The sequence below is a fragment of the Ylistrum balloti genome, unplaced genomic scaffold (genome assembly GCF_031769215.1).
Source record: "Ylistrum balloti isolate Yb309-2 unplaced genomic scaffold, AGI_CSIRO_Ybal_v1 Utg371722, whole genome shotgun sequence".
Classification (NCBI taxonomy): Eukaryota; Metazoa; Mollusca; class Bivalvia; order Pectinida; family Pectinidae; genus Ylistrum; species Ylistrum balloti.
The window spans coordinates 13,848-35,082 of record NW_026782867.1 but is presented as its reverse complement, the minus strand read 5'-3'; the positions used below and the strand labels follow the sequence as shown (position 1 = coordinate 35,082).

The 21,235-nt window shown below is 34.7% G+C and overlaps 1 protein-coding gene across 1 annotated transcript in view; it reads right to left on the bottom strand.

Annotated features, from left to right (window-relative positions):
• Window positions 1–56: 56 nt before the first annotated feature.
• Window positions 57–21,235, bottom strand: part of LOC132563438 (mucin-2-like) — a 32,452-nt gene continuing 11,273 nt past the window's right edge. Inside the window, exons 11-27 of the mRNA XM_060228198.1 lie at window positions 19,998–20,162; window positions 19,218–19,462; window positions 18,497–18,635; window positions 17,193–17,357; window positions 16,413–16,657; window positions 15,692–15,830; window positions 14,388–14,552; window positions 13,608–13,852; window positions 12,887–13,025; window positions 11,583–11,747; window positions 9,609–9,770; window positions 7,844–8,085; window positions 5,565–5,703; window positions 4,452–4,598; window positions 2,849–2,992; window positions 1,415–1,567; window positions 57–202 (exon numbers count right to left, since the gene is read on the bottom strand). Of these exons, the coding sequence (XP_060084181.1) occupies window positions 57–202; window positions 1,415–1,567; window positions 2,849–2,992; window positions 4,452–4,598; window positions 5,565–5,703; window positions 7,844–8,085; window positions 9,609–9,770; window positions 11,583–11,747; window positions 12,887–13,025; window positions 13,608–13,852; window positions 14,388–14,552; window positions 15,692–15,830; window positions 16,413–16,657; window positions 17,193–17,357; window positions 18,497–18,635; window positions 19,218–19,462; window positions 19,998–20,162 (2,945 nt within the window). The remainder of the gene's footprint in view (window positions 203–1,414; window positions 1,568–2,848; window positions 2,993–4,451; window positions 4,599–5,564; window positions 5,704–7,843; window positions 8,086–9,608; window positions 9,771–11,582; window positions 11,748–12,886; window positions 13,026–13,607; window positions 13,853–14,387; window positions 14,553–15,691; window positions 15,831–16,412; window positions 16,658–17,192; window positions 17,358–18,496; window positions 18,636–19,217; window positions 19,463–19,997; window positions 20,163–21,235) is intronic.

The following is a 21,235-nucleotide window of genomic DNA, read 5'->3' as shown; positions in this document are numbered from 1 at the left end:
TTGTTATCAAGTATGTTAATACAGTAATTACCTGGCATAAATCCTTTGGAATTTGTTTATCCAAGCATCAGCTGAAAAAAGGGATAATTTATGAAAGTTATAAACTTACTTGCAGAGGTAGGCGATGATGTAGATACAGAAATAATTGATGTTGAACTTTCGGTTGAAAGAACTGATGACGATGACATGGATTCGGTCGTCTCTAGAATATAAAATAAAAAGTATGAAATTGGCCAACACATTAATATGATAATCCTTAATTCCGATTATAAGCATTTTTTACTCATTTACTGGTGAGTGTCATATATTGATGTCGCACAGAATATGTAATTAGACATTGGAAAGATAAATGCATGTACCTTAAATTTAACATCTCCTGGTGAGGGGAACTGTAATTAAATTCTTTAAACAAACTAAACCGGCATTAGACGTTTTGAAGTATCTGATCGATTGTATGAGTGTCATTTGGTTTATTTTCATGTTTACTGCGTGAGTTTGTTGATCTGTCCAACGCTATCCGGTCAAGATGACCGATGAACATATACCATCTCCAGTTCCGTCTGCTAACTTGAAAAAAAATCGTATGAGCGATTGACTGAATTTATGGGAAGGGAACCCTATGCTTTTATCAATGCTGGGTCTCGAACCTGGACGAAACAATTGCAATCCTTTCTATCAATTTTCGATAACAATGGGACCAACATTAATTGTAAGGATTGAGATATTAAGTCTTTAGATAAGATTTTCTAGTATTCACTTAGACTTTGATACTAATAAAAAATTCCTGAAGAGCGACATCAACAATTGATTAACTGAATTATAAGTTACGTTGCGTACATCCCCAAGGAATTCCACGACTTTAGTCTGGTAGATAGTACCCGTAATCCCACAAAAAATTGTCTAACTTGAATGTATATTGTTAGATGTGAAATTCAACCTGTTAACACTACCACCCGTAGCCGACACGAAATATCACTAAAACCATCATCCGTTACCATATCAGTTTCGTATACTGAAAATCGGTCACGGTTGATTCAGTTACACACCTATTATATGACAAAACTTTTCGCCATTATCGGTCTATTTGGTTTGATATACGCTTATAGTATGTAAAAATGTATCAAAGAAAGGATGCTTTTGGCTGATTTCATTTTCCTCATCATGTAAGTATTACCTTCTTTGATTTTACCGTCGTTAAGCTGATTAGTTTAAAAGAAACTAAAAAGTTTTCCAAACTGGATTGTTGATTTTTCATGAGAAAAATATATGTTTATATATTTATCATTGAGCCGAATACATACATGTAAATATATTGCTTTCAACAAACTATTGTCAAAATAAAACTATTTCTTACACAAAAATCATTGCTGAGAATAAGACAGAATATATCGATTAAATGCAATCACTTCAATACCTGTCAGTGTTGTTGAAGGTGCCGAAGAAGTATGTATGGTCGTTGTAGGGGTGGTTGCTGTTGTAGGGATAGAGGTGGAAGGTGATGTAGTTGCAGTTGTAGATAATGATGACGTTTCTGTTGAGGTGGTTGGTGGTACCGATGGCGTGGTTCCTGAAAAGTCAGACGTTGGAAATGCATTGATATAACTTGAAAAATTAAATTACTGGAAGACATGTTTTCACAGCAATACATTCATTTCAGTATCTTGTTAATTCATGGTTTTGATCATGCTAGTTAATCCTGCATCGCTGATAATTTATGAAATTTCTGAATAAAACTAATTGTTTTATATCAATATGATCATTACACGCGTATCAAATAATGTTTCATCCAAAACCAGTTTCTTTTCTTCACAGAATTGAACATACTGGCCCAGGTTGTTGAAAACTTGGTTAGAGTTACCCAGAAGTTAATGCAAAATGTAAATTGTTGTCACTCACAAATAGGAAATTTCAATATTTCAATATTGTTCTAATTCTGATGAATTTCCCGCTGCATATTTGTTGAGACACGTCAGTTGATATTTGCAAATTGTCAATATTCTGCTTTGAAATTTCCTATTTGTGAATCAATATTTTCTGACAAAACTTTTCCATATTATTTTTCTATTTGGTTTGATACAAATATATTGCTTTCAACAAACTATTGTCAGAATTAAACACTTGTTGACAAAAATGCGATGCAGACATATAGTTTGATATCAATATGTGTATTACACTTGTATCAAAATAATACGATACACTTTCATCATAAACCAATTTACGTTTATACCGCATTTTCACATAATGATCTAAGCTGATATTGGGAAGGTACCTGTTGTGAAGTTTGATGACGTTCAGATCATTTTGACTATATTCGATATTTATAATTATTACCATTGACAATAAAAGCAAGCCACCTCTATGACGAAATCTGATGTATCATCGATTTATTTGATGATTCGTTATAGGTATCGGATTAGCTGTTGTTAGTGTCTGATTAGTTGTTGTATAGATCTCATTATTAGTTATAGGTGACGTAGGAGTAGCTGTAAGTGTCTAATTATTAGCTGTGATGTCGGATTAGTAGTTATGAGTGTCGAATTAGTAGTTGTAGGTGTTGGAGTTGTAGTTGTTATTGTCTGATAAGCAGTTGCCAATGGCGGATTGGCAGCTGTAGATGTCGGAGTTTAATGTGTCTAATTAGCAGTTGTAAACGTCAAATATGTAGTTAATGATTGATGGATGGTAGTATTTGATTAATAGTTGTATATATAGCGATGTGTGATTAGTAGTATCAGGTTTCGAAGCAGTAGTTGGTGCTGATTTGATTTACAAATTTCAGGCATCTAACTCCTTTCGGCCTTATAATACACTTCTTGGAGGAAATATTTGGAAATACATTTGGAAATACCTGTCCTCGTTGTAAGCGTCGAACTTGTGCTTGAAGGTGTTTGACTAGTTGTTGGTATTGCACTAGTGATTTCAGACGTTGTGGTTGGCGGTGTCGTTGTGGTAGTTGTCGTCGTTGTTGTAGTAGTTGTCGAAGTTGTGGGAGCTGCAAACAAAGCATTGCATCAAGATAAAAATAATTGTGTGGTTAGCTTCCTTTGATTGCATTAACAAACATCTGGCATAATCTCGAAAAAAAAAATAGATAAAATCTATAAAAATATTGGTGTAGTGGTATCTGCAAATAGTGAACCTGGAATGAGAGTGATATCTCTGGATAAATACGGGGTCTGCTGTAATATTTATGTTTGTAAATGATTTGGTATTGAGAGTGTTTATTGTGTTACTTTTATATTTTCGTTGCAAAATAACATAAAAAATGAAAGTGATAATGTAACTAATTTTTATTGGAAAAGATTTGAGACGATATCAAAGAGACGCACATTTAATGTTTACTTAATGTATATGATGATTGTCTATACAATACGACCGGTCTCGTGGGGTGTTTTGTAAACTAAAACCATTTAATTAAAAGTATTAATAAGAATTCATTCTATACCGGATAAATCTACAACGGACCTCTTGATATGTAACTCAATTGGGTAATATACTTAATTGCGCAAGTATTTAGAAGATAAGTAAACCCTATTCCACACTTATTGATAAGTCAATTCTAAACCACGATATAATCACACATCTGTAATCACTGTGTGATAGCAATCTTCGTCCAGTAATCTTACCATGTACTCATTGTGCATACATCTTGTGTTAATCTAGCACACATCGTATGCATAACTCACATTCCTGTCACTCTACAAATATGGACATACTACAATCTTAGTTCACATATTGAAAATATTACAAGATATATTACATTGTTCTTGAAATATGGGGTATACGGTGCAATTTCATGTACTTTCCAAATAATTTTTTTCTCTTTCTTGACCTTTTCCCTAATGCCTCACTTTTTGGTCTTCAGTCGAGTTTCCGCCTCTGTGAGGAAGACTTTGAGGGAGACATGCTCGAGTCTAAAAAATAGTCACTACTCTCCAGTATACGTTAAGATATATAATCATGTTGCTTCTGTAATGGTCGTTTTGAGTATGACCGAGTTGGGTGTCCATCTGGGTGCCTTCGATAGACCAATTCAGTGTGGTAGCTATATCCCAACATATCACACTCTGTTAAAGCACTAGCAGTCAATACGCTTTCCTCAAATATATGAGGAGACAGTCCGTCAATGAACAAAAGCGTAAAGCAATGCAAATATGATACGCCGTTCAAAATATCGAATTCTCTAATATGTCAGGTCTGGACTCTAAAATTTTACTAAGGGATTATCCAACTAATTTTTTTTTTTTTTTTTTTTTTTGCAATTACATTTACATAACCAACCAATCCAGTGGTAATCTGGTGATCGAGAAAAATGCAACAAGAAGGCATTCGAACCATTTCATCAATGCAATCAATCTTCTCTGATGCCTGATTACATTGAATTCTTATACTGACTAAAGCTACAATTTCACCTCATAAAATATGACATTAATATATAATACTTTATATACCTGTATGCGTCGTAGGTGTCTCACTTGCAGAAGTAGAAGTCGTACCACTTGTTGATGATGGTGTTGAGACTGGTGTTGTTGTCGTTGTCGTAGTTGACGAGGTAGTGGTTGTTGACGTTACTGTTACAGATGACGTCGTAGTGGTACCTTGCATTAAAATATGAAACAAACGAAATGAAATAACGGTATCATCTAAATGGTCCGAAAAATAAAATGTATCGAGCCAAAACATCTTTAAAATTCGAAATAACTATGATGCATGCAAATATTCACAGGTCATTGATGATACCGATATTTTGGTGTGCCAGAGGTTTTTGTAATGAATAATCTGTTCATTAAATAGTGTTATGTCATTAAACGTAAAAGCAAAATTAATATCATCAGTCATTAAAATCTTTCTCGTTCTATACCGGTGAAACGTTCTAAAGGTATGATGTACAGTTGGCGTAATAACCAAGAAGTGTTAAAAGTTACACATCATATGTGTTCTATAAGTGGATATCGGTAGTGAGAGATTCCTTCAGATATGGGTTTTTACCTGTATTGAAAGTTGCGTATTTGGCTTTAAGGTGTTTTGCCAATGAGGTGAATTTCATGATTCAAGGTTTTTATATCTCTCTCCAGGAACGGGGTACTTTTTAGCATATTTCAAATAGGCGAATTTCATTTTTACGTAATTTCGTTTAATTCAAAGGGTTGTTAGACCTCTCAACATTTGATGTGACTGATATTGTTATGTTGTATATTTACATCCGCGTTGCGTGTAAATGTAATTCTGGTAATCTTACTTTGTGAACATGGTTATTTATATCATATGATAAAAAAAACGAGAATAGCAATGTAACTGAGATTACTATTTATCTGTTAACAGATCTCCTAACATGAATTAGTAGAAGGACGGAACAAGGCGTTTAAAATTATTTGACAAATGAACAGTCAGTGTATATGAATAAATGCACGTACGCAATGTACAATTAATTATGGTTGTGTTTTTATTCTGACAATATCTATTACCTTTTCTGTATCTGCCTTCTTATTTTGTCATACAATACAATAGTTTCATAATTCATTTTTATGCTTTTAATAAAAAGCCATTTGAAACGGTATACAAACCTGGCGAATAGCAAACACCGATGTATCGAAAATTCAGCCTTCTATATCCGTAAGCTCTCGCCTCTAGCTGAATCTCCAGAGAATTTCCCTTTGTACTATTCAATTGTATGACGACCACCGTATCATGGTAAAGTGACATCTGTCAACGTAATTAGAATGGCTGATAGTTTTTGTTAGCTTATCAAATGTTGATTTATTGTATGTATTTACATTTTTGGTAAACAAGATAAGGAAAATTATATACAGTATTTACATTTTGACAGTTTATTATCGTTATTATTGCTTTATTACATCTATTTTATCAAAATAAAATCTTAATTTGGCCGGAAAATTTGTCAGATATTATGTTGACCTTAATGTGACAAAGCTGCATGTAAGGAGATGGCATGTCTGATACAACGCTGTATGTTGGGAGATATCATGTCAGTGACAAAGCTGCATGTAAGGAGATGACATGTCTGTGACAAAGCTGTATGTTCGGAGATACCATGTCTGTGACAAAGCTGTATGTTGGGAGATATCATGTAAGTGACAAAGCTGCATGTAAGGAGATGGCATGTCTGATACAAAGCTGTATGTTGGTTGACATTATGTCAGTGGCTAATCTGCAAGTAAGGAGATGGCATGTCTGTGACAAGGCTCTATGTTCGGAGATATCATGCAGTAAAAAAGCTGTCAGTTACGCGCTGGCTAGTCAGTGACAACGAGGCATGCAAGGCGATGGTATGTCAGAGACTATGCAGTATGTTGGGAGATGGCATGTCTGATACAAAGCTGTATGTTGGGAGATATTATGTCAGTGGCTAATCTGCAAGTAAGGAGATGGCATGTCCGTGACAAGGCTGTATGTTGGGAAATATCATGTCAGTGACAAAGCTGCATATGATAAAATGGTAGATAGTTACAAATCTGCATATAAGGAGATGGCACGTCCTCGACAAAGATGGCATGTCTGAGACAAGGCAGTATGTTTGGAGATGGAATGTCAGTGACAAAGCTGTATGTTAGGAGGATTTGGCCAGTCGGTGACAAAGCTGTATATAAGGAGATGGTAATCACTGACAAAGATGCATATAATGAGAGGGTAGGAAGTGACAAAGCTGCATGTAAGGAGATGGCATGTCTCTGACAAAGCTGTATGTTCGGAGATATAAAGTAGCAATACTGTAAGCTACCAGCTGGTCAGTCAGTGACAAACCTGCATGTAAGGTGATGACCTGTCTGTGACAAAGCTGTATGTTTGGAGATGGAATATCAGTGACAAAGCTGCATGTAATGAGATGGTAGTAAGTGACAAAGCTGCATGTAAGGAGATGGCATGTCTGTGACAAAGCTGTATGTTCGGAGATATCATGCAGTAACAAAGCTGTAAGTTACCAGCTGGTCAGTCAGTGACAAACTTGCATGTAAGGAGATGGCCTATCTGTGACAAAACTGTATGTTGGGAGATGGAATGTCAGTGACAATGCTGTATGTTAGGAAATGGCATGTCAGTGACAACGAGGCATTTTATGGGGATGGTAGTCTGTGACAATGCTGCATGTAAGGCAATGGCAGGTCTGTGACAAAGCTGCAAGTAAGGGGATGGCAGGTCTGTGAAAAAAACTGCATGTAAGGAGATATCTTGGCAGTGACACAGTGGTATTCACGGAGATGGTATGTCAGTGACGAAGCTGCATGTTAAGAGATGGCCTGCCATTGACGATGGCAAAATGACAAATTGTCTATGACAAAGTTGAAGGTTTGCAGATATGTACATGACAAAGCTGCATGTGAGGGAGATGGTATGATAATGAAAAAGCTGCATTTAAGGTGAGAAAATGTCAGTAACAATGCTGTACGTTAGGAGATGGCGTATCAGTGACAAAGCTGCAAGTAAGGGGGATAACGTGTCGGTGATAAAGGTGCGTGTAACGGAGATTTGTTGGTAGTGACAATGCTGCATCGATGAGATGGTATGTCAGTGACAAGGCTGCATGTTAGGAGATGGGCTGACACTGACAAAGTTGAATTGATGGAGGTGGCCTGTTAGACGCAAATCTGCAAGTAAGGAGATGGCCTTTTAGTCGCAAAACTGCTTATTAGGAGACAGCTTGTTAGTGACAAAGCTTCATGTAAGGAGATGACATGTCTGTGACAAAGCTGTATGTTAGGAGATGACTGGTTAGAGACAAAATTGCATTTGAAGAGATGGCCTGTCAGACCTAGACAGAGTAAGCCAGTGCTGTTTGTATTCTGCGTTTGATTGGGCTTAGAATTTAGTTGAAAAATAAACTTACTTGGAAAGGTTGCATATTAACTCTGTTACCGTCCCGATCCAGTACATATACTCTGATACTTTTTGCACCGTATATCACAGCGGAATAAGTTTTGAAAGTGGCTTCGCCATTGATGTTTATTAAATGATAGAAGACAGGTGGTGGCTCAGCGTATACTGTTTGATTGAGATCGTATACTGTGCCATCATTTACTGTTTGAACGACATCTGTTGAATTCGAATTCATCATCATGTCCTGGCACTCTGCAAGAATGTAAAAGGAACATTTGAATTGTTTACCTTGTATATCACCGTACCCCATTCTGAAGGAACGCCTTCGTTATCTCGTAATGAGAGCGTTCTTCTCCACGAAAGGCGAACGGCGGTATAAATACATGGTTGTGACCTATATTGAAGCATATTTCAAAAATCAAAGAAGAAATATCAAAACCTATCAAAACAAAGTCGTTTAGTTTCACCTTCAGATATATTGATGACGTCTTGTCTTTAATTAACAAGAAATGTATTGACTACGTCCATCGTATATATCCATCAGAACTGGAAATCAGCTGCTAATCTCGAGCTTTAAATACAACGAAATCAGCATAAACAACTTTACATCACGTTGTATGACTAACGTCTCCACCCTATGGTATTTATATGCCATAGTTTATTCGATATGCAAGTGCCTGTTCCCATTATCACGATTTTCATGCAAGAAGTCGTCAACTGACTGACGCAAGGGTCTAAATGATGCTGGTTAATGAAACTTATGGGGAAGTTTTATGGTTGCCATAGTGATCTCACTGAGAAATATTCTATTTCTTTGTGCGACATGAAGCTCGACGTATTTCATGCTCTTTAGTTTGCCAGTTGGTTCCGTTGTTGTATACCTTGTTCTCATTCGCGACTGTGACATAACTTACTTGGATTGACCAAGGTTTACATGGAGGGCGCCGTCGATGAAGTAAAAAAAACGCTTACTCTGCTTGAACATCTGGTCCTATTCTCCTTGTACTTTTCCGGGCGTCTCCGTGTAAATATCTCTTTAGTTCATATTTTGCTATAGTTTTATGAAACTTGAGTTTGAATTATGATTAAGTTGCCTTGCTGGTATTGTTTTGATGTTTTGTTGAAAACACAATGTAAGAAGGCATAAAAGACATTGAGAATGGCATTTTTCTCAGGTTGAGTAGATTGAAATACTAATCTCCAATGTTCATCGTCATTTAAAAATGTTGTGAAACAGTTCATAGAAAGAATCATAAAAGACAGAAAAGCTGCGATTGTGCTCATCAATATAGCACTGATCATCTGCTGAACCTATTACCTTGAATTTCTTCGACAGAAATATCAATATCTAAAGGTACTGTTTTTATCAATGGTAGTGACCTTAAGGTACTGTCATATTTCGCATTTACGTAGTTCAATAGTTCTACACACCGTTGTATTTAAAGGGAACATTTAACTGGATATAATGGCCACATAGAAAACTTGTTATCTTAACAATATTTGCTACATGACTATACTGTTTCATAGTCCTTAAAGACACAATGAATTTAAATTTTCAATGTTTTGAAAATAATTACTTTTTCAGGAATGTTGGTCTTGGGCCTTTTGAATTAAAAGGAAAAGAAGAGTCATTAAATCGTGACGCATCACATGGTATTTGATAAGCCGAACAACGTTGTGCGAATGATGCATTTCTCTATTAATGTTCAATCCAGAAACGTTATTCGGGATTTTCTCCTATCAATATACTTACACGAGTACAAAACTTTGAATACCTGTGGTTGTTGTAGGTGATAGAGTTGAAGCTGTAAATGTTGAGCTACTTGTTGACGGACTAGTTCCTGTTGAGGTTGTTGATGTTGAGACTGGTGTAGTTGTAGTGGTTGTTGATGTTGTTTCTGATGATATCGTTGTCGCTGGTGACGTCGCTGTGGTAGCTTCAATTGAAACATGAAAATTGCTTATCAATTTTTTTGCACAGAACATAAAGGGAATAAGATGACATACAACTGAAGATTTATTCATTTTGATTTGATTTACGACTTTTAAAGGATAATGGATAATAATATCGACATTTAATAGGTTGTTTCAATGTAAATATTTCCGAGCTAATATTTAAAATAATTCGCTTAGAGAGATGATTAGACGACGTCGAGAAATTTAAAATGACCGAAATGAATGTTAAACGTGGATGAATAAATACACTTTATGTGTTTTGCATCCAAGGGCCAAAAGCTGAAGCTTTAAGCTGATATTAAGCACCCTTAGTTGCTCGGAGGCAAGCGTGCGAGGGGTATTGCTGTGGGAGGAAAGGGGGGTACCCGAGGAAATTCCATGTGGTCGAGAAGTTGAGCCTATACATGTTCACGTCCATTCCTGGGTTCGACCCTTGCGGACGCCTATGTAAAAGGTGAGCGTGTTACCGCTATACCATCCGACCACCCTACGTGAGGCAGAAGTTAAACTTACCATTGATTAAAACTGCACCCGTAGATATGGTTCCCTCCATTCAATTTTACTACTCAAACTCAATATTTTGTTTATGTAGTGTATTTCAAACATGCATGATTCGGTAGATTATTTTTCGTTAACATGTGTCAAACACTGGGGCTGACGGATGTACCTGAATCGCAGCATACTTACTTTGAATTTATACTAAAGGCGTTCGTAATGTCTAATGTAAACATAGATATCCGGCGTTTTTTACCCCGTATCATGAATACCTTCGTTACCCTGACATATTGAATACTGTTATAATATTGTGAACCATACTAGGTTTTATTTCATAAAAAAAACACGTCCAAATCAAAGAAATACACTGCGGACGAACTCGTGGAGATGTCTTCACTGACATGTTTTTTACACAACGACGTTTATCGTACATAACAGCCAGAATTTGAAACCATTCTTCGATATTGGTCATCTACGTCGATCTTTCCTTTGTATGACACTAACATGGACAACTTTCATCCAGATCGTACGATAGGTACGATAATTATAATTTTCGTATTATGAATGTTTATTTCGGAATAGCGACATTCTTCGTTCCCTATTATACGCTTTTTTTTTTTTTTTTTTTTCTGGGCTTCCTCCCAGTATCACGCTTTACATTTTAGATGTCTATAACTAACAGATAAACTCAAAATAGAATGTTCTTATTTTCGTCATTAATGAAATATGATACCTGTAACTGAGCGTGATCCTGGTATCTCAGTCGAGGTCTAAGAACCTGTACCATAATCCCATCCGAGTAATAAGCCTATGTTAAGATGTAACAGGCTTTTAGCAAGAAATTGAGATACCCTGACCTCGCTTAGTTGCAGGTGATAGATTTTTTTCTCGCATCTACTACATTGCAAATTATTCAATGTTTCATTAGCTTGACGTATCCCGTGTGACCCTGAATATACCCACACAGTCACTTCACTGTTCAACAACGTTTGGACGGTGCCGCGTAAACAATGAAGGCCGCACTCACAGAAAAAAAAAATTCAGGGTCGCATTTTCTATTCCATTTGAATATCATTATTTTAATAGAATATCGGATGAATACACCGATGTGTTAAATATTGCAAAGTCACAAACGTTGAATATTTCGTCTCTATCAAAATGAAATTGGGTCATTTTCAACTTAATCTAAATGAAATAACATATTGCCCGATTGACTATGAAACCATCATTGTCTATAAACATACCACATATAATTAGTACTAATTTCTATATTCCATTTAAGTGCACAACCTACATACCTGGGGTCGTTACTGTAGATATCAGACTTGTTCCTGTTGGTGTTGAAATTGTGGTTGTAGATGTAGGACGAGAAGATGTAGGAGTCGGACCGGTGGTACTAGAAGAGGGACTACTAGTGGTAGTTGGAGGACTAGCAGTTGTGGTAATTGACGTTGAGGTTGTTGCTGTAATTAAAAACAACAATTATTTATTTTTGAGTTAGGTAGGCACAACTAGTAGATATATAATACAATGTTATATCAATAAAGTATTAACTTAATGTTTACATATTTTTACTGAAGTTATCCAATGTAAACAGCAGTATTCTACAGAATATAACAAGCACGATGAAATAAAACATGTCCTATACTTCCAGGAATCGTTGATGGGGCCAAGAGTCTAAATTTTGTAGCCTCGTAGGCGAACGTAGAAAACCAAAACTGACCAGCATAAAAGAACAAACAAACAAACAAACAAAAAAGGTGAGCTGCATTTATTCATTTGTCCAGAAGATTTCGTATGTTTTAATATCAAATTATTTAAAGAGAAGCCATATGTATGTTTTGATTGCTGCTTCTATTCGAATGTATTAAAACGTGGCATGCAAGCTGCAATAAAACTGAAGATCAAAGTCCACTACCTGATTTTTGTAACGATATCCCCATTCATGCATTTCAAATTTACATATATTAAATATATGAGTCTGGAAAATTACCAAAAGTTATTTCTGAATTTACGTTGAAGAAAAACGGGATTTAACTGTTACCACTTAACAAAGAATTGGTTGCCTGATTTGGTAACATAGGATAACGCTCCTATAAAAGAAAACATTACATTTCATTTCGTATTGGTATGTTACTGTTAAATCCGACAATGTCGTTTGGGCACTGTTTGAATAGTACGAATATCATTATTGAATCAAAATAACGAAAACTTGTGTCATTTTGTGACATAGTTTAGATAAAAATTGAGTTGTAATTGTATCTAGATGTATGTAACCAAAATTAGACAGTAAATAAACGATTTACTGGTATGTCAAAGAGAAAAAAGCAAAACTGATCACCTCCAGTAGTAAATATGACTCGGAGATAATTTTATTGTACCACCGATATAAATGTAAATTCGATAATTCAAGAACAAGCTATCCTGCGTTTGATAATATCATTTGGAAAACCCCTTTTATTGCCAAACGAAAATGATAATCAATACAATTGATAACTATAACTTAACATCATAACAAGGTGTTTCGGGTTTCGTTTAATTACATTTCGCTCTATTGATTGTTGTACTAAAGAACTCATAATTAATATAAAAAAGTACACACCTGGAGAGTAGCAAACTGTTATATTTCGAAAGGCCTGCGTCATCGGCTTATATGGCCTCGGGTGGAGTTCTGACTCCAACGAATATCCTTTTGTACTGTTCAATAGCACGATGACCTCCTTATCACTGTCAAGTGTCATCTGTCAACAGAGATCAACCATTAGAATACCTTTTAGACATGTTGATTCAAACAACAGCTCTCAATTTTGAATAACAGCATAATTTGTCAAAGACTCTTGGTTTTTTCGAATGTAATCAGTGATCTTCAGTAAATACTACCATGATGTCTGATAGCACATCTCCACAGAAAATATGAAGATTTTTACTTCTTGAAATGGGCCCCATTTAACTCAGTGAAAGAAAAAAAATATGCTCTTGTATAATCTAATATTCATGTTGTTCTTAACTTCACGCAAAACACACACTTGAGAATTGCATTACACACAAACATGCGTATGTGTAGTTTTAAAGGTACCTGGCCACATTTTAGTTATACAGTTTTAAAATGAATCACAGATTACCACTAAAATTCCACAGTCTAAAATACTATACTTAACTTGATTTGAAATGAGTCAAAAGAAAGTTTATCTTGTCGACGATTATATTCTTATATAATTCGAGCTAAAAATGTAGTCAGCCTCAAAATCAGCCGAATATATAAATGACATTAGTATGAATGCCTCATAGCTTTAGGAACGCATTTCCAAATCAAATTAACTTACGGAAAAAGGGTTCTGTCCATTCACTCTGACACCATTTCGATCTAGCACATATACATTAATGTAGTTGACACCAAATAATAGTGCTGAATATGATAGAAAGGTGACTTCGCTCTCAATGTTTGTTAGGCTATAATAAATAGTTGGTTCTACACCATGAACCAATGCTTTTAAATCGTGTATGACGCCATCTTTCGTCTTTTGAATAACGGCCGTTGAACTTGAATCCATCGTCATTTCCTGGCATTCTGTAAGAAAAGTTTGTAGACTACATGGATTGTACAAAAGGCACACAATAGAAATTGAGAAAAAGATACAGCACAAATTATGAATGTAGCACAAAATGTGGCAGAATAGAACATACACAAGTGCTTCGTGTTAGCATTCGAATTCAATGAATGATTAAATGTGTGTATTTGTAAAACGTAAGACCAATTTGTGAATTCATCATTCCGAGAACACCACATGCACGATTATGTACGTTAGTTAATTTGGTTACATGTAACTAATACTTTGACAGACGGATATAGCTGAATCTAATATCATATACCATGAATTTATACCATTTGATATTTGCTTCTGTCAATGCCATTTCATCAATGAAAGTTGAATATTTCGTCTCTATCATAATGAAATTGAGTCATTTTCAGCTTAATCTAAATGCTTTTAGGACATTGAAATAACATATTGCCCGATTGACTATGAAACCATCATTGTCTATAAACATACCACATATAATTAGTACTAATTTCTATATTCCATTTAAGTGCACAACCTACATACCTGGGGTCGTTACTGTAGATATCAGACTTGTTCCTGTTGGTGTTGAAATTGTGGTTGTAGATGTAGGACGAGAAGATGTAGGAGTCGGACCGGTGGTACTAGAAGAGGGACTACTAGTGGTAGTTGGAGGACTAGCAGTTGTGGTAATTGACGTTGAGGTTGTTGCTGTAATTAAAAACAACAATTATTTATTTTTGAGTTAGGTAGGCACAACTAGTAGATATATAATACAATGTTATATCAATAAAGTATTAACTTAATGTTTACATATTTTTACTGAAGTTATCCAATGTAAACAGCAGTATTCTACAGAATATAACAAGCACGATGAAATAAAACATGTCCTATACTTCCAGGAATCGTTGATGGGGCCAAGAGTCTAAATTTTGTAGCCTCGTAGGCGAACGTAGAAAACCAAAACTGACCAGCATAAAAGAACAAACAAACAAACAAACAAAAAAGGTGAGCTGCATTTATTCATTTGTCCAGAAGATTTCGTATGTTTTAATATCAAATTATTTAAAGAGAAGCCATATGTATGTTTTGATTGCTGCTTCTATTCGAATGTATTAAAACGTGGCATGCAAGCTGCAATAAAACTGAAGATCAAAGTCCACTACCTGATTTTTGTAACGATATCCCCATTCATGCATTTCAAATTTACATATATTAAATATATGAGTCTGGAAAATTACCAAAAGTTATTTCTGAATTTACGTTGAAGAAAAACGGGATTTAACTGTTACCACTTAACAAAGAATTGGTTGCCTGATTTGGTAACATAGGATAACGCTCCTATAAAAGAAAACATTACATTTCATTTCGTATTGGTATGTTACTGTTAAATCCGACAATGTCGTTTGGGCACTGTTTGAATAGTACGAATATCATTATTGAATCAAAATAACGAAAACTTGTGTCATTTTGTGACATAGTTTAGATAAAAATTGAGTTGTAATTGTATCTAGATGTATGTAACCAAAATTAGACAGTAAATAAACGATTTACTGGTATGTCAAAGAGAAAAAAGCAAAACTGATCACCTCCAGTAGTAAATATGACTCGGAGATAATTTTATTGTACCACCGATATAAATGTAAATTCGATAATTCAAGAACAAGCTATCCTGCGTTTGATAATATCATTTGGAAAACCCCTTTTATTGCCAAACGAAAATGATAATCAATACAATTGATAACTATAACTTAACATCATAACAAGGTGTTTCGGGTTTCGTTTAATTACATTTCGCTCTATTGATTGTTGTACTAAAGAACTCATAATTAATATAAAAAAGTACACACCTGGAGAGTAGCAAACTGTTATATTTCGAAAGGCCTGCGTCATCGGCTTATATGGCCTCGGGTGGAGTTCTGACTCCAACGAATATCCTTTTGTACTGTTCAATAGCACGATGACCTCCTTATCACTGTCAAGTGTCATCTGTCAACAGAGATCAACCATTAGAATACCTTTTAGACATGTTGATTCAAACAACAGCTCTCAATTTTGAATAACAGCATAATTTGTCAAAGACTCTTGGTTTTTTCGAATGTAATCAGTGATCTTCAGTAAATACTACCATGATGTCTGATAGCACATCTCCACAGAAAATATGAAGATTTTTACTTCTTGAAATGGGCCCCATTTAACTCAGTGAAAGAAAAAAAATATGCTCTTGTATAATCTAATATTCATGTTGTTCTTAACTTCACGCAAAACACACACTTGAGAATTGCATTACACACAAACATGCGTATGTGTAGTTTTAAAGGTACCTGGCCACATTTTAGTTATACAGTTTTAAAATGAATCACAGATTACCACTAAAATTCCACAGTCTAAAATACTATACTTAACTTGATTTGAAATGAGTCAAAAGAAAGTTTATCTTGTCGACGATTATATTCTTATATAATTCGAGCTAAAAATGTAGTCAGCCTCAAAATCAGCCGAATATATAAATGACATTAGTATGAATGCCTCATAGCTTTAGGAACGCATTTCCAAATCAAATTAACTTACGGAAAAAGGGTTCTGTCCATTCACTCTGACACCATTTCGATCTAGCACATATACATTAATGTAGTTGACACCAAATAATAGTGCTGAATATGATAGAAAGGTGACTTCGCTCTCAATGTTTGTTAGGCTATAATAAATAGTTGGTTCTACACCATGAACCAATGCTTTTAAATCGTGTATGACGCCATCTTTCGTCTTTTGAATAACGGCCGTTGAACTTGAATCCATCGTCATTTCCTGGCATTCTGTAAGAAAAGTTTGTAGACTACATGGATTGTACAAAAGGCACACAATAGAAATTGAGAAAAAGATACAGCACAAATTATGAATGTAGCACAAAATGTGGCAGAATAGAACATACACAAGTGCTTCGTGTTAGCATTCGAATTCAATGAATGATTAAATGTGTGTATTTGTAAAACGTAAGACCAATTTGTGAATTCATCATTCCGAGAACACCACATGCACGATTATGTACGTTAGTTAATTTGGTTACATGTAACTAATACTTTGACAGACGGATATAGCTGAATCTAATATCATATACCATGAATTTATACCATTTGATATTTGCTTCTGTCAATGCCATTTCATCAATGAAAGTTGAATATTTCGTCTCTATCATAATGAAATTGAGTCATTTTCAGCTTAATCTAAATGCTTTTAGGACATTGAAATAACATATTGCCCGATTGACTATGAAACCATCATTGTCTATAAACATACCACATATAATTAGTACTAATTTCTATATTCCATTTAAGTGCACAACCTACATACCTGGGGTCGTTACTGTAGATATCAGACTTGTTCCTGTTGGTGTTGAAATTGTGGTTGTAGATGTAGGACGAGAAGATGTAGGAGTCGGACCGGTGGTACTAGAAGAGGGACTACTAGTGGTAGTTGGAGGACTAGCAGTTGTGGTAATTGACGTTGAGGTTGTTGCTGTAATTAAAAACAACAATTATTTATTTTTGAGTTAGGTAGGCACAACTAGTAGATATATAATACAATGTTATATCAATAAAGTATTAACTTAATGTTTACATATTTTTACTGAAGTTATCCAATGTAAACAGCAGTATTCTACAGAATATAACAAGCACGATGAAATAAAACATGTCCTATACTTCCAGGAATCGTTGATGGGGCCAAGAGTCTAAATTTTGTAGCCTCGTAGGCGAACGTAGAAAACCAAAACTGACCAGCATAAAAGAACAAACAAACAAACAAACAAAAAAGGTGAGCTGCATTTATTCATTTGTCCAGAAGATTTCGTATGTTTTAATATCAAATTATTTAAAGAGAAGCCATATGTATGTTTTGATTGCTGCTTCTATTCGAATGTATTAAAACGTGGCATGCAAGCTGCAATAAAACTGAAGATCAAAGTCCACTACCTGATTTTTGTAACGATATCCCCATTCATGCATTTCAAATTTACATATATTAAATATATGAGTCTGGAAAATTACCAAAAGTTATTTCTGAATTTACGTTGAAGAAAAACGGGATTTAACTGTTACCACTTAACAAAGAATTGGTTGCCTGATTTGGTAACATAGGATAACGCTCCTATAAAAGAAAACATTACATTTCATTTCGTATTGGTATGTTACTGTTAAATCCGACAATGTCGTTTGGGCACTGTTTGAATAGTACGAATATCATTATTGAATCAAAATAACGAAAACTTGTGTCATTTTGTGACATAGTTTAGATAAAAATTGAGTTGTAATTGTATCTAGATGTATGTAACCAAAATTAGACAGTAAATAAACGATTTACTGGTATGTCAAAGAGAAAAAAGCAAAACTGATCACCTCCAGTAGTAAATATGACTCGGAGATAATTTTATTGTACCACCGATATAAATGTAAATTCGATAATTCAAGAACAAGCTATCCTGCGTTTGATAATATCATTTGGAAAACCCCTTTTATTGCCAAACGAAAATGATAATCAATACAATTGATAACTATAACTTAACATCATAACAAGGTGTTTCGGGTTTCGTTTAATTACATTTCGCTCTATTGATTGTTGTACTAAAGAACTCATAATTAATATAAAAAAGTACACACCTGGAGAGTAGCAAACTGTTATATTTCGAAAGGCCTGCGTCATCGGCTTATATGGCCTCGGGTGGAGTTCTGACTCCAACGAATATCCTTTTGTACTGTTCAATAGCACGATGACCTCCTTATCACTGTCAAGTGTCATCTGTCAACAGAGATCAACCATTAGAATACCTTTTAGACATGTTGATTCAAACAACAGCTCTCAATTTTGAATAACAGCATAATTTGTCAAAGACTCTTGGTTTTTTCGAATGTAATCAGTGATCTTCAGTAAATACTACCATGATGTCTGATAGCACATCTCCACAGAAAATATGAAGATTTTTACTTCTTGAAATGGGCCCCATTTAACTCAGTGAAAGAAAAAAAATATGCTCTTGTATAATCTAATATTCATGTTGTTCTTAACTTCACGCAAAACACACACTTGAGAATTGCATTACACACAAACATGCGTATGTGTAGTTTTAAAGGTACCTGGCCACATTTTAGTTATACAGTTTTAAAATGAATCACAGATTACCACTAAAATTCCACAGTCTAAAATACTATACTTAACTTGATTTGAAATGAGTCAAAAGAAAGTTTATCTTGTCGACGATTATATTCTTATATAATTCGAGCTAAAAATGTAGTCAGCCTCAAAATCAGCCGAATATATAAATGACATTAGTATGAATGCCTCATAGCTTTAGGAACGCATTTCCAAATCAAATTAACTTACGGAAAAAGGGTTCTGTCCATTCACTCTGACACCATTTCGATCTAGCACATATACATTAATGTAGTTGACACCAAATAATAGTGCTGAATATGATAGAAAGGTGACTTCGCTCTCAATGTTTGTTAGGCTATAATAAATAGTTGGTTCTACACCATGAACCAATGCTTTTAAATCGTGTATGACGCCATCTTTCGTCTTTTGAATAACGGCCGTTGAACTTGAATCCATCGTCATTTCCTGGCATTCTGTAAGAAAAGTTTGTAGACTACATGGATTGTACAAAAGGCACACAATAGAAATTGAGAAAAAGATACAGCACAAATTATGAATGTAGCACAAAATGTGGCAGAATAGAACATACACAAGTGCTTCGTGTTAGCATTCGAATTCAATGAATGATTAAATGTGTGTATTTGTAAAACGTAAGACCAATTTGTGAATTCATCATTCCGAGAACACCACATGCACGATTATGTACGTTAGTTAATTTGGTTACATGTAACTAATACTTTGACAGACGGATATAGCTGAATCTAATATCATATACCATGAATTTATACCATTTGATATTTGCTTCTGTCAATGCCATTTCATCAATGAAAGTTGAATATTTCGTCTCTATCATAATGAAATTGAGTCATTTTCAGCTTAATCTAAATGCTTTTAGGACATTGAAATAACATATTGCCCGATTGACTATGAAACCATCATTGTCTATAAACATACCACATATAATTAGTACTAATTTCTATATTCCATTTAAGTGCACAACCTACATACCTGGGGTCGTTACTGTAGATATCAGACTTGTTCCTGTTGGTGTTGAAATTGTGGTTGTAGATGTAGGACGAGAAGATGTAGGAGTCGGACCGGTGGTACTAGAAGAGGGACTACTAGTGGTAGTTGGAGGACTAGCAGTTGTGGTAATTGACGTTGAGGTTGTTGCTGTAATTAAAAACAACAATTATTTATTTTTGAGTTAGGTAGGCACAACTAGTAGATATATAATACAATGTTATATCAATAAAGTATTAACTTAATGTTTACATATTTTTACTGAAGTTATCCAATGTAAACAGCAGTATTCTACAGAATATAACAAGCACGATGAAATAAAACATGTCCTATACTTCCAGGAATCGTTGATGGGGCCAAGAGTCTAAATTTTGTAGCCTCGTAGGCGAACGTAGAAAACCAAAACTGACCAGCATAAAAGAACAAACAAACAAACAAACAAAAAAGGTGAGCTGCATTTATTCATTTGTCCAGAAGATTTCGTATGTTTTAATATCAAATTATTTAAAGAGAAGCCATATGTATGTTTTGATTGCTGCTTCTATTCGAATGTATTAAAACGTGGCATGCAAGCTGCAATAAAACTGAAGATCAAAGTCCACTACCTGATTTTTGTAACGATATCCCCATTCATGCATTTCAAATTTACATATATTAAATATATGAGTCTGGAAAATTACCAAAAGTTATTTCTGAATTTACGTTGAAGAAAAACGGGATTTAACTGTTACCACTTAACAAAGAATTGGTTGCCTGATTTGGTAACATAGGATAACGCTCCTATAAAAGAAAACATTACATTTCATTTCGTATTGGTATGTTACTGTTAAATCCGACAATGTCGTTTGGGCACTGTTTGAATAGTACGAATATCATTATTGAATCAAAATAACGAAAACTTGTGTCATTTTGTGACATAGTTTAGATAAAAATTGAGTTGTAATTGTATCTAGATGTATGTAACCAAAATTAGACAGTAAATAAACGATTTACTGGTATGTCAAAGAGAAAAAAGCAAAACTGATCACCTCCAGTAGTAAATATGACTCGGAGATAATTTTATTGTACCACCGATATAAATGTAAATTCGATAATTCAAGAACAAGCTATCCTGCGTTTGATAATATCATTTGGAAAACCCCTTTTATTGCCAAACGAAAATGATAATCAATACAATTGATAACTATAACTTAACATCATAACAAGGTGTTTCGGGTTTCGTT